The sequence below is a fragment of the Artemia franciscana genome, chromosome 1 (genome assembly GCF_032884065.1).
Source record: "Artemia franciscana chromosome 1, ASM3288406v1, whole genome shotgun sequence".
Lineage (NCBI taxonomy): Eukaryota > Metazoa > Arthropoda > Branchiopoda > Anostraca > Artemiidae > Artemia > Artemia franciscana.
In genome coordinates this window covers 30,617,263-30,631,208 of record NC_088863.1, presented here as the reverse complement: position 1 = coordinate 30,631,208, position 13,946 = coordinate 30,617,263, and the positions used below count along the sequence as shown (strand labels likewise).

General features: G+C 36.9%; 1 protein-coding gene across 2 annotated transcripts in view; it reads left to right on the top strand.

Annotated features, from left to right (window-relative positions):
* LOC136028432 (transcription factor SOX-6-like) overlaps positions 1 to 13,946 on the top strand; it is a 60,430-nt gene that overhangs the window by 23,947 nt on the left and 22,537 nt on the right. For both annotated transcript variants that reach the window (XM_065706283.1, XM_065706278.1), the window contains exons 3-4: positions 3,247 to 3,333; positions 7,561 to 7,661. In XM_065706283.1, the coding sequence (XP_065562355.1) occupies positions 3,247 to 3,333; positions 7,561 to 7,661 (188 nt within the window). The remainder of the gene's footprint in view (positions 1 to 3,246; positions 3,334 to 7,560; positions 7,662 to 13,946) is intronic.

Below are 13,946 nucleotides of genomic sequence, written 5' to 3'. Positions count from 1 at the left end.
CCCCATCTTGTTTGACTCTAAAAGGAACTAGAACTATACATTTCAAATCAAATGAGCCTCTTCTAAAGTTCACACGATCACCCCTTCCATAGAAACCTTATATGCCTCTAAATCATAACTTACAACTCTTACCCTCAGACTCTGGAGGATTCTGTCCCCTCAAAGGCCTTATTATAAGATCTTTGGACTCTTTTTGAAAAAATGCCTATCTTAAATTTCTTTATCGGATGCATTTGTGGAAAATAAAAGGTAAGGAGGGGGAGCGGGTGCACCCCATCACTTTGACTCTTAAAAAGGGAACTGGAGCATCTAATTTACAATGCAATGAGCCCCTTCCAGATTTTATACGACCATCCTTTTCATAAAACCTTATATGCCCTCGAGACATAACTTACAACCATTGTGCTGAGAGCTGTGAGGGGAAGGGGGGGAGATTGTCATCCTCAAAGACATAATTTCCAGACTTTTCAACTACGCTGAACAAAAATTGACTACTAAAACAGGCCCTTTCAGTTTCCTGTCAAATGAGCCTTGTTTTGAAGTTTCTACAACAACAAATGACCATCTCAAAATTTCTTCCAGACGTGTTTCAGAATAATACGAGGTGTGGTGGGGGTATCCGCCCTCCGATCACTTAGAATCTTTCAAAGGGTAATAGAATTTCATATTACTAATCCAATGAGCCCCCTCCAAAGTTTATTTGACCATCCTTTCTTTTAAAACTTTATATTCCCCAGGACATCATTTACAGCCCTTGCCCTAAGGGCTGGAGGTGGGTGTTGTCACCCTGAAAGACATAATTTCCGGACCTTTTAACTATGCTGAATCAAATAGTCATCTAAAAATTTCATTGGATGTTTTTGGGGAAATGGTGGGAGTGGGAGCGGGTTAGTTACCCTCTAAGCATTTTCGACTTTCAAAAAAGGCACTAGCCCCTTCAGTTTGCAATCGAACGAGCCTTTTTAGAAGTTTCTACGACAACAACTGACCATCTCAAAATTTCTTTCAGATGCATTTCAGGAAAATACGAGGTGCCGGGGAATATCCACCCTCTAATCATTTTGAATCTTGAAAACAGTACTAGAACTTCTGATTGCCGATCTAATGAGCCTCCTCTGAAGTTTGAACGACCACCTTTTCTATAAAAACGTTATATGCCTCTAGAGCATAACTTGCCCTGAGGGCTGTGGGGGTTGTCATTCTCAAAGACAAATTTTTCGGGAGGTTTAACTATCCTGAACAAAATGGCTGTCTCAAAATTTTGATTTGATGTGTTTGGGGAAATGATGGGCATGGTAGTTGCCCCCTTGTCACTATTGACTATTAATAGGGGCACTAGCCCCTTCCATTTCCAATCGAATATGGCTTTTTAGAAGTTTCTACGACAACAAATGGCCATCGCAAAATTTCTATCAGATGCATTTCGGGAAAACACGAGCTGTGGGGGGATATCTACCCTGGCACTAGAACTACTGATTACCAAATCAACGAGCCCCCTCCTAAGTTTATTTGATCACTTTCTCTATAAACCTTAAATGCCTTCCATGCTTAACTTACAACCATTGCCTTGGGGGGATTTGGGGGGGGGGGAGTGTCATCCTCAAATAAATATTTCTGGACCTTTCAATTATGTTGAATAAAAGGGATATCTCAAAATTTTGATTGAAGGTGGTTTGGGAAATATGGTAGGCGTGGGAGGGGGGTCATTTGCCCTCCAATCGCTTTCGACTATTAAAAGGACACTACCTCTTTCGATTTCCAATCGAATTCGCCCTTTTTGAAGTTTCTTCAACCACTCCTTCGATACGAAGTGCCCTGGTCTAAAACAAAAAAGCACATCGCTCTTTACTTAGGCAGCGCTATTGCACAGCCTATGATTTAGTCATTATGTCTCGTCAGTATCCATGATAGCTTTTCGTTAAAAATTGCTTGTGTTCGATCCTTTTTCGTTTTTCGAACTCGACTGCTGACAAATAAACTACCTCACTCTCCATAGATCTTTCCAAAATTTGTAGCTGACCTTTCAGAAGAAATACACACTAACGAAAAAACAGTGCAAGTAAAGCAGCAATAAACTAAGCTGGAGAGTGGGATTTTACTTCAAAATTAACCTGATCCTGCAAAAAAATCAAACTTCTTAAAAAAAAGAATGCGCTGGTTTCTTCCCTAAAACGCCAGCTATTTTGTTTCCTTTTTTAATATTTATATTGAATATATTTATATTTAATATTTATATCTATATATGCAAAAATAAGTTGTCTGTGTGTGGATCTGTGGATCAGGTGACGTCATGTTTGTCCGCATATGACGTCTGAATTATTTCACACTAATACAAAAGAAGAAAAAAACTAAAAAAGGTAAAAACTACAAAAAAAACTAAAAAGAAAAAAAACTAAAAAAGCTAAAAAACTAAAAAAAAATAAAAAAAAAGGTAAAAATCTAATAACTAAAAAAAAACTGAAAAAAATAAAAAAAGGCAAAAACTACAAAAAAAATAAAAACTAATAAAAAAGCTAAAAAAGCTAAAAAACTAAAAAAACTAAAAAAAACTAAAAAAAGGTAAAAAACTAAAAAAAAACTAAAAACTAAAAAAGAAAAAAACTAAAAAAAAAGGAAAAAACTGAAAAATAAAAGAGAAAAAGAAAACTAAAAAAATATGAATAAATCACAGACTGGAACACCGGGACACAAATGACGACCGGGACACAGGGAATATAAATGACGACCGGGACACAGGGACATAACTACAAAGGGGACGCCGGGGTGCACAGGGGGATATATAAATGACGATGGCGACTCAGGGAATGGTCGATTAGCAATCACCATCAACAAAGCTCAAGGGCAATCATTAGAATCATGAGGTATAGATCTGAATACGGATTGTTTTCCCATGGACCATTATATGTTGCATGTTCAAGAGTCGGTAAACCTGACAATCTATTTATATGCACAGACAATGGGACAGCAAAGAATGTTGTATATTCGCAAGTTTTACGTAGTTAAAAACATATATATATATATATATATATATATATATATATATATATATATATATATATATATATATATATATATATATCACAGGTGGGACATAGGGACACAACTACAATGGCGCGTAACTAATATGGCGCGTAACGACTTACGCGCGCGGGGGGCTTGGGGGGGCGCGAAGCGCCCCCACCAACTAGGTGGGGTGGCTTCGCGCCACCCCAACAGCTAGTATTTTAATATTTTTTTATATTCTAGCTATTGGACGAGCTGCAAGGCCTGCTGCTCACAAGACTGGAATTAATCAGTCGTCCGATGACAATCAGACAAACCGAAAGATAAGTGGTAAGTGTTGCTTCTAGGTTGTGTTTAATCAAATGGGTAGTCTATACTCTGTCTAATGGCAATCTTTTGTCCCCCTGTGTAACTTATACAAGTCTGCTCCTATGGTTTTTATTCTAGAGATACTTTTTAAGATCTCTTCAGATGTTTGAGAAATTGCTAGTTTATATCATTCCCATTGCACTTCATTATACATTTTTTTATTGTTCCCCCCATTGCACTTTCTGGCTGAAGGGCCTTGAGACGGAGATCAGCACTGCTTGTTTGAAATTTAAGGGTCTAGTACACTATCCTTTATCTTTACCTTACTATGGATGTCCTTAGATTTGCATATTTGATTTCATCAACATCTTCACCGTGAACAGCTTGTCATATTTTGTCAAGCCTTGTTCCTTTAAATTGAGTTGATTGAAATAAGGTGGTAAGCAAATTGGCAAGAGCAAAGTTAAATATCCCAAGATAGTACAACACATCAACACATGATAATCTCCAGAATGAAACTGGGAGTTGTAATTTTTTCGAACTATTAAGATCATAACCAGTGAGAGGCGCTTCATTCAGCTGTTTCTATTTTAACTTTTTGACATTGAATATTTGTGGAAAAAGCTAAATTTTTGTTCTGGTATATTGGATAGATTATGTTGTTGAATTTACAGGAAGTAATAGGATTTAAATTCTTAATCTAGCAATGTCGATTGAAAATTGAATAGATAATGTAAAATAAACCGTTTAGGTAAATTGAATTTGGTCAGAATTGTTTTGGAATTGCATTTATTTAAAAGGAATAAAACATACAAGAAAATTAGTAACATGTTTGACTAGTTTCAGTACAGTGATTGTTATCGATATACTGAAATGAAAGAAACACAACAAACAAGAGCTAAGAGCTCAAATGGCACTTGTGACGAGGCCGGACGAGCCAAAAGCTCATATGGTATGAGCTCTAGCAAAATTCTAAGAATCAATAGATTGATTTAAAAGAAAAATCGGAGGGTTAATGCCGGTCGGGATTTAAAATAAGAGCTCTGAGTCACGAGGTACTTCTAAATATCAAAACTCAATTATGATCCGATCACCCACTTGTAAGCTATAAATACCTCATTTATTTTCTACTTTTTCCTCTCCCTTCAACCCCCCCCCCAGATGGTCTAATCGAGTAAAACGACTTTATTATGTCAATTTCTGCTGCTCCCGGACACGCCTACCAATTTCCATCATCCTAGCACGTCCTAGCATCCTAGCATCGCCAAAGCACTGAACCCCACCCCCTAACTCCCCCAAAGAGAGTCGATCCAGTACGGTTACGTCAATCACGTATCTACGACATTTGCTTATTCTAGCCACCAAGTTTCATCCCGATTTCTCTACTCTAAGCGTTTTCTAAGATTTCCGTTTTCCCCCTCCAACTCCCCCATTGTCAACAGATCTGGTCAGGATTTGAAATAAGAGCTCTGAGACATTAGTTACTTCCAAATATCAGATTTCATTACGATCCGGTCACCCGTTCTTAAGTTAAAATTCCTCAATTTTTTTATTTTTTCCAAATCAACACCCCCCCCCCAGCTCCTGCAAAGTGAACATATCCCTTCCACTTTATGTCAATCACGTATCTATAACTTGTGCTTATTCTTCCCATCAGTTTTCATCCCTATCTCTCCACTCTAAGCGTTTTCCAAGATTCTTGTTTCCCCCCTCCAACCCCCTGTGTCCCCGGATCCGATTCGAATTGAAAATTGAGCATCTGAGAAATAAGATCCTTCTATATATCAAGTCTTATAAACATCCGATCACCCATTCGTAAGATAAAGATACCTCAATTTTCACGTTTTCTAAGAATTCCGATTTCCCCCTCCAACACCCCACAATGTCACCGGATCTGGTCGGGATTTAAAATAAGAGCTCAAAAGCACAAGATCCTTCTAAATATGAAATTTCATTAAGATCTGATCACCCGTTCGTAAGTTGCAAATACCTCATTTTTCCTAATTTTTCCGAATTACCCCCCCCCCACAACTCCACCAAAGAGGGTGGATCCAGTCCGGTTATATCAGTCACGTATCATGGACATGTTTTTATTCATCCCACCAAGTTTCATCCTAATCGCTCCGCTTTAAGTGGTTTCCAAGATTTCCGCCCCCCCCCCCCCCCCAATGACGCTGGATCCGGTCGGGATTTAAAATGAGAGACCTGAGTTACGAGGTCCTTCTAAATATGAAGTTTCATTAAGATGCGATCACTCTTTCGTAAGTTAAAAATACCTCATTTTTCTAATTTTTCAGAATTAACCCTCCCCCTAACTCCCCCAATTAACCCTCCCCCAATTCCCCCAAACAGAGCAGATCTGTTCCAGTTACGTCAATCACGTATCTAGGACTTCTGCTTATTTTTCCCACCAAGTTTCATCCCGATCCCTCCACTCTAAGCGTTTTCCAAGATTTTAGTCTCCCCTCCAACTCCCCCTAATGTCACCGGATCTAGTCGGGATTTAAAATAAGAGCTCTGAGACACGATATCCTTCTAAACGTTAAATTTTATTAAGATCCCATCACCCGTTCGTAAGTTAAAAATACTTAATTTTTTCTATTTTTTCCGAATTAACCAGCCCCCCACTCCCCCCCCCCCCCCCCAGTCTGGTCAGGTTCCTGAAACGCCTGCCAAATTTCATCGTCTTAGCTTACCTGAAAGTTCCTAAAGTAGCAAAACTAGGACCGACAGAATTTGCGATCGCTATGCGTCACTTGGTTAATACCAAGTGCCATAAAAATTTAAGTTTTTTGCTTTGTGGGTTTTATTTTATAATTTGTTCACTATTTATTTTTAACAGACGACACCAGCTTTTTGCTGGGAATGATGAACCAGGAACGCCACACCCATTTGTGGTAATTTTTGTTCGTTTGAAATTTGGCTTCACTACTCATTGTAATTTCTATTTGGTTTCATGTTTGGCATTTTGTGTAAGCTAATTCTGCTGCAGAGCAACAATGCTTTTTTTTTCTTTTTTTTGGTCGGTATCCTCTACCTTAGTAAGAATATTTTAACTATTCTTAGGTATGGCGAGCATTAAATGGAGACAGAACCTATAAATGTTGCAACATTTCTAGAACTCCAGGATTTCCAGACAAACAAAACAACCTCAGTTCTAAAATAATCTTTTTAATGATCATTTACTATCAGAATCGTTTACAGTCACAAGAATAGAACGAGGGACAACTACACTGTACCAACGAATGGTACGCTACTGTATAATAGACCAAATTCAGCCTTGAAAAAATTTGATCGATCTCCAGAGATTGACGTCTGTGGTACATTACTGAGTAAGTGACCAAAACAATCGGAACTGATGAGTTTTGATTGACATTGGGTGGGCAGGTACCCACAATCAGTTAGACCTTCCCCAAGAAATACTAACATTCGATCTTCGCAGTCCAGATCTTAGCTGGCTTTAAAGCTTTATAAACGGGAAATCTCCAACTATTAAGTCTTGTATCTCAACCAAAAACAGACAGTGGTCTAAAATTTCATGGAGAAAATTTGATTGAATATAACATTAAACTTTATGCAAACCTTTGATGCAAATCCTGCAAATTTTCCCATGGAAGATAGGTGTGACTCTGAAGACCAGTCAAAATTGACTTAGCTATGATGTCGACCCGGTGAGTCACCTGTAAGACCTTGCAAATAGATTAAGTAAAGATAATTATCGAATGAAACTTTGTCTACAAGTTCCTTAAGCCTCATATGCTCAAATATTCTTTTCGATTGCCAAAAGTGGATTTTTGTTTTCTTTTGTTTTTTTTAGGAAGATTGCTCTCTTTTATAAGTTTTTTTTTTCATCAAACATAAGTAGTCTGTTTTGTAACTAGTAAAATTTTCCATATTTGTATGTCAAATTTATAGAAAATTTTCACTAATTTCTTCATCTTGTTGAATGTCAACTTGAATAGCAAATTAGAAACAGTGGAAGTGTATATTGGCAGTATGCCAATTGTTTATGATTTTTCTACCATGATTTTTCACTATTATTTTTTCTAACGTCTCTTAGGTAGTTTGTCTGTTGATATATGCACACCCAGTAAAATCACAATATTTGAAGAGATATAAATGTGAAACAGAATTTGTTTATGCTTGAATATTTTTTGGTGATATATAAGGGTGTTTTGAGCGTAAGAATCTATTTCAGTGCTCAGGCTATCATGAAATTACTCTATTTAATTTATTTAATATTTTCAGACAGTTACAGTGACGGTGGACAACCGAAACTGTCTTCAGCTGCCACAGATCCCGTCACCTCAGACGATGAATTGGATGTGGAATCTTCTGAAGAACAATTCGTAAGTTTTTCAGCCTACTTTTAGCTCCTAATAAAGCCTTTAGGCTCCTACTTTCAGCTTCTTTAGCTTCTAATATGTAATGTTAATTGGTTATCGGAAACAATATTTTCTGAAATCTTTATGTGAAAACAGAAAATAATAGTAATAACGGATTTGTACCCTCTGTACATGCAAGAAGAAAAATAATTAACGTTAGAAGAGTTCATTACAGACAAAGAGACAGAACACGCACTTCGCAAGAAAAATAACACACAATGTCTACTGACATAAAAAACATTGATAGTAAAATGTCTGCATGTTTAAATTCTACGTGAAAAAGTATTAAGAATAAGTATTGCTCTAGTACTAAATTCCTGAAATACTAAGCGTTAATCAATCGTTTTTTATAGTAAATATTAAATAGGCTCAGAAATCTGTAAACTAGAAGAGGTTCACTTTCCATCTCATGGAAACGCTGGTACATTCTTCTATGTTACAAGTGGTAACTTCTACAAATAATGGGTTATAGTAGAGAGGTAGAGCCGTCGATTCCAAAGCCTATACGAATGTTGGCATTCTCCTTAATTTTAACCCGAAAAACAACCCAGAAAATATTCAAAATTTTTCTTATCCCACAATTTTGAGGGGCTTGTGGACTCTACAATGGTAGATTGAACATGAAGAGGAAATGTTTCAATCACTTTGAACTTGCAAATGGACTTAACAGGTCAGAAATGACAGATAAAGCCTAAAAATATGTGCGTGGTGAATTCTTACTCTCTATGGGATAATTAAAACATGATTGTTTATGGCGTCAACCTAAAACAATCGAGGAATGAAACTTAAAATGAATAAAAACCAGAACAGTCAATGAAGTCAAACTGAAAAGCAACAGCAATTCTAAAAATAAGTCTTTCTGTCCCTTAAAACCGTCAAAAAGCAGGAATATCAAATATGCAGCCTACAATTCAATAAAACATTGCAAAATTTAAGGAAAAGTGGAAAAACACTCCTAAAAATGGAGTTGGGCAACTTTGATTCCCAGGGGCGATCCTCCCAACCAGTGACCGTAGAATATAGAGGAAGATCGCTCTCGAACGAATTTAAAGCTCTATTGCCCTCTTTAGGTAACAAAACAGATCGTGGTATTGCAAAGTGTGTATTTCTACCATTTCATGTTTTAAAACAACGATCTTGTCCCGAATAGGACCAACATACTATTTGGACTAACATTCTAAGATACCCAATGGAACTAAAACTACCGAAAATACATTTACCTAGCCTCCCTGTTTCAGAGCCGGTATTGCTACCCAGTACCGCATTTATCACTTTACATATGTGCAAATTTCTACAAATGAACGGTTATTAGAGATAATTATCTCGGCACGCCAATTATTTCGTTTATTCATTCATTTATTAAATACTAAATACACTATACAGCAGACATGGGGGATCAATTACCTTTAACGCACTATTTCAAAGATAAATGAATATCATACATGTAAAGAGAAAAAAAAGAAAAAAAGGGATGAAACAAAAAATACGAGAAGGAGAAAGAAACAGACCAAATACACATTACAAGAACATAATACAATTAAATTCAAATGATTTGTTAAATTAATTCCATTAATGGAAAGAAAACGTCGGTAAATAAACCGCAGTGTAAGATGAAGAGGCATATCGGATGGGATTGAATTCCATAAAGAAATAGAACAGTAAATTGAGGATTTCTTAGAAGCTCTGGATGAACACTTTGGAGCAAATAACTTTCGAGAAAGACTAAGTAGCGATAAAGGGTATCTACTTAATGACACCGACCTGAGAACGTGCCGCTGGAGAACTTTAGGTAACAGACCATTGAAACATGTAAAGGCAAGGCAAAGATTATTTTTGGCAATAATGGTATCAATTGTATTAAGATCTGTATCTGCATAAAGGTCGGTAGAAGGGTCGACGAAGACGAAAAGCAGCCTTTAACGCTCTGTTCTCGGCTCTCTGTAGAAGGTGAAGTGTAGATTTGTTTGTATTTCCCCAAACAGGTGAGCAATGAGAAAGGTAAGGAAACACAAAATTAAAATAAAGATAAAGCATAATATCAGGTGATAAAACTGAGTTGCCACGGCTTAGCATTGAAGTTTGCCTTAATAGGACTGAACGCGTGTGTGCTATATGGGTTTTAAATGTCAAAAAAGAATCAATGAATACTCCTAGGAATTTAAATGTAGTAACTTGGGGGATTTCATCCTCACCATAAAACAACTGGATCACATCACAGGGCACCGACATACGATATGGCATTTTAAACCTCATAACTGCGCTTTTTTTTACTGTTAAGCACCATACCATTAAACAGGTACCTTTTTTTTGATATTATCAAGAAGATTATGAGCTTTCCCGACTACCAAATTGAAATTAGAGTCTACAATGAAGAAGTTATTGTCATCAGCGAATAATACAGGGTGAATAAAAGAATCGAGACCATCCACTAGATCATTAATATAAACAAAAAATAAAAGGGGACCTAACACTGAACCTTGGGGAACTCCCTTAAAAACTGGTAATGGTAGAGAACATGTAGAATTAATGGACACATACTGGTATAGATAAGATGTGAACCAATGAAGGGGAGCACCATACACTTCTAAACGAGTCAGTTTAGATGCCAATAGAGAATGGTTTACCATATTAGAAGCCTTCGAAAAATCTAAAAGTAGGTCAAGTATACACAATCATTTATCCAGATTAGTACGCACAAATTCAGTTGCGTCAGTCACTGCATGCGAAGTAGAAAAGGTTGGCCGGAAACTACACTGGTGAGAATTTATTCAAGGCTTTCCTTCAGCAGTGTTGGTGCCAAATAGGAAATAAGAAAGCCTCTTATGCATAACTCTTTTCAGGATCTTCAAAAAAAAAGGATAGAAATAGGCCTATAGTTAGATATAACAGACCCATCTCCTTTCTTATGCAGTGGGCTAACTTTAGCTACTTCAAATATATTAGGAAATGCACCGGAGGAGAAAGACAGATTTGTAAGATGTGCAAGTGGAATAGAGATAAACTTTGACATCTTTTTAACAACATAATCACTTAGGCCAAATTATCTACAGAGCGAGAATTAGGAAGAAGAGAAATAACATTTCTATTTCACTACAAGGAGTGAGAAAAAAAGATATTCCGGCAATGGGGATGTTACTTACGACCTGGAAGTAGGTGTTGAATCCGCTCGCTGCTGATTCGTTGTTGATGGATGAGGCGTCTGCATTTTTTATTGATATGGATCATTAATGACTGATCAGACCTTGTGTAAGTTACCTTTGCTTTCATCAATCCTATTTGCAAAATATATCTTTTTTACAGTTCTTTTAGCAGACGTTAGGACATTTTTATAAGACTTATACTTTACTAAATCGTCAGGGCACTTGCTATTACATGCAATTGTAAATAACGACGCTTTCTTATATGTACACCTAACTAGACTTACTGTCATCCACGGGCACTTCGGGGTCAGACATTTTCGCCGGTTTTTTTTTTTTTTTTTTTTTTTTTTTTTTTTTTTTTTTTTTTTTTTTTTTTTTTTTTTTTTTTTTTTTTTTTTTTTTTTACGGGGAAATTCTTATCCACCAACACTTCAATACGGTTAGTGAAATTTCACTAGCAATATTAACATCTTTATCACCAAGTACTTTCGACAAATCATTATCCTGATGGCACGAGATTAATTTAGAAATATTTTTATCGTTATAATGTCTAAATAGGGACTCACCTTGCATATCCACAATTTGTTTTACATTAGATATTGGTATAGAAAGAAAATCAAAAAATGGTCAAAAAGATCAGAAAATAATTCCAGACTAGAATTTTAGACTAGAAGAAAAAGAAATGCAAATGCTGTCTATTAGGGTAGCTGAATTTCTAACAGGGTCAACACGTGAAGGGAAAAATATAGTTGGCAAAAGTCCTGATGAAGATAATATATCAAATAAATGGTCTGATTCTTAGTCTGCTCCAATTTTTAACAAATTACAGGTCAAGTCACTAAGAATGCACACACATTTTTTGGAAAATTCCCTACCCGAGATAGCTCATCAAATAATTCACAAAACAGGTTGTAGAGAAAGAGAGAGAGAGAGAGAGAGAGAGAGAGAGAGAGAGAGAGAGAGAGAGAGAGAGAGAGAGAGAGAGAGAGAGAGAGAGAGAGAGAGAGAGAGAGAGAGAGAGAGAGAGAGAGAGAGAGAGAGAGAGAGAGAGAGAGAGATAGGTTTATTTAAACAACATGGTAGCTAACAGCTAATTTGCGTTGCTTCACTATGCTAAATAACAAACTAACACAAAAAAAAAGAAGAAAATAACAGTGGCGAATAACAGCTTCAAAATCTTCTGTTTTGTAGCACAGCGATCTAGTGTTGCAAACGAGGAAGTTAGGAAGGCCACGACGAGCGTTGAAAGTAACAGGTCTTAGGATGGGAGGCGGCTCATTGGCATAGTCGTTAACGTGCAAACTGTCGAAGCGTACGATTACGGGTAGGTCTGTGAGACTCGATTCAGTCGGTCTGCCTACACTGGCGCGGGTGTCACTTAGAGCGGATAAGTTACTCGGTTCCACTAGGGTAGAAAAGCTCTACTGTGAACAGTGCTGACATCTAAAAAATTATTAAAAGTCACCAAGTTCGAAAAAAATAGATGGCGCCACCGTATACAGGGGTGAAGAAAGGTCAAATAAAGTATCTTTCCTGTACTTAATTTGCATATTGATGGCACAGAAAACTGTCAGGATAGCCACTACTTTAACTGGTCACGCCATTGACGAACCAGCACACATAAATAGGGCACTATTAAGCTAAAGTTGGTAGATGGGCTCTGCAATGTGCTAGCGCAACAGCGCCATCTACCAACCACTGGGCTTATATAAGGGGGGCTTATAAAATAAACATAGTGTCTCACACTGTATCATCGGGTTTTGTGTATCAATAATCAAAGAGTAAACCATTCTACTAATAGACACTGATGAAAAAGACCTTCAAGGTCAGGCCTTCTGACAAACTTATGCATAGACTTAATGCACAATGAAATCCCCCCTGAACACTTGTTAGCATTCTTGGGATATGAATAACAGTGTAGCCAGGTAAGTCATATATTGCTAGATCATCACTTTCTGAAAGCCATTTTTCAGTTAGTCCTATTACATAAATGGGCAACATTCATTAGCACACAGGAAAGACAACATTGCCTTGCACTTATTTCTTAAACCTCGAATATTTACACAAAATACATTAAAAGCACTACTAGAACCAAGAGAAGGCAGAACATTATCACAAAAATCATCAGTAGTATAATAATTACAGCCGGACTTAGACATTTAAGGATAGGATCTGCAGTTTCTATATCACTTCTACAATTACAGCTTGGTTTATCAAACACAACTGAATCGAGCAGTGAAGAGGCTAACAGATACGAAAATCAGAAGAACTCATGAGGTAAGCCTAAAAACTTATAAAGAAAAACACATGAACCAAGTTGTGGCAAGAAAATTCGATGAGATTGACTCCAACACACACACACAGCAATTTAAGTTAATCATGTGAGGATCCATTCTTTCTAGCTAGAAGACCTTGGAATGTGTCAACTTCATTAGTGCTTTTTAGCTTTATAGTCTTCCCATCGGGAGTTTTGAGAAATATTTCTCCACCACTGGACCACACAGAGTTCATGCCAAACTTGGCTTTGGCATAGTTCAGAACTACCAGCTTTGTTTTGCTTAAAGATTCAGACAAGAACACACCATTACCTTTCAGATTTTTCCTTTGCTTAAGGATAAGTTCTTGCAATTGAGTTGTAGAATTCAACAATCATAGGACTTAGTTTAAGTCCCACTTTCCCATTTCCCCTGACAGATAGAAATTCCTGGAAATTCTGGCTACAGAGAGGAAGATATTTTTTTTTAGATACATCTGGTGTAGTGTCCTCCTTCACTCCAAATAGACTGATTTGGTTTGACATTCTTTGTTATTCATTTTGATCATTTAGTCTGTCAGTGTTTTGCTAAATTAGCTCCTGCATTCTCTGCAGGTCAGACATTCTGCTATCAAGAGCATTTATAGCTGATTCAAGTTTTGACATTTTAGAGTTATATTGTTTAAGGGATTTTTCCACACGTGAATCAAAATCAAGTTTCAAGCTGGCATACACATCTTGCTTCATTGACTCCAATTTATCAGCAGTGATATTTGAAGCTATGGGTGAGACAATATGTGAAGCTGAAAGCTTCTTCAGTGAACTATCAACCATGGATTCAACTTCTCTAGACAT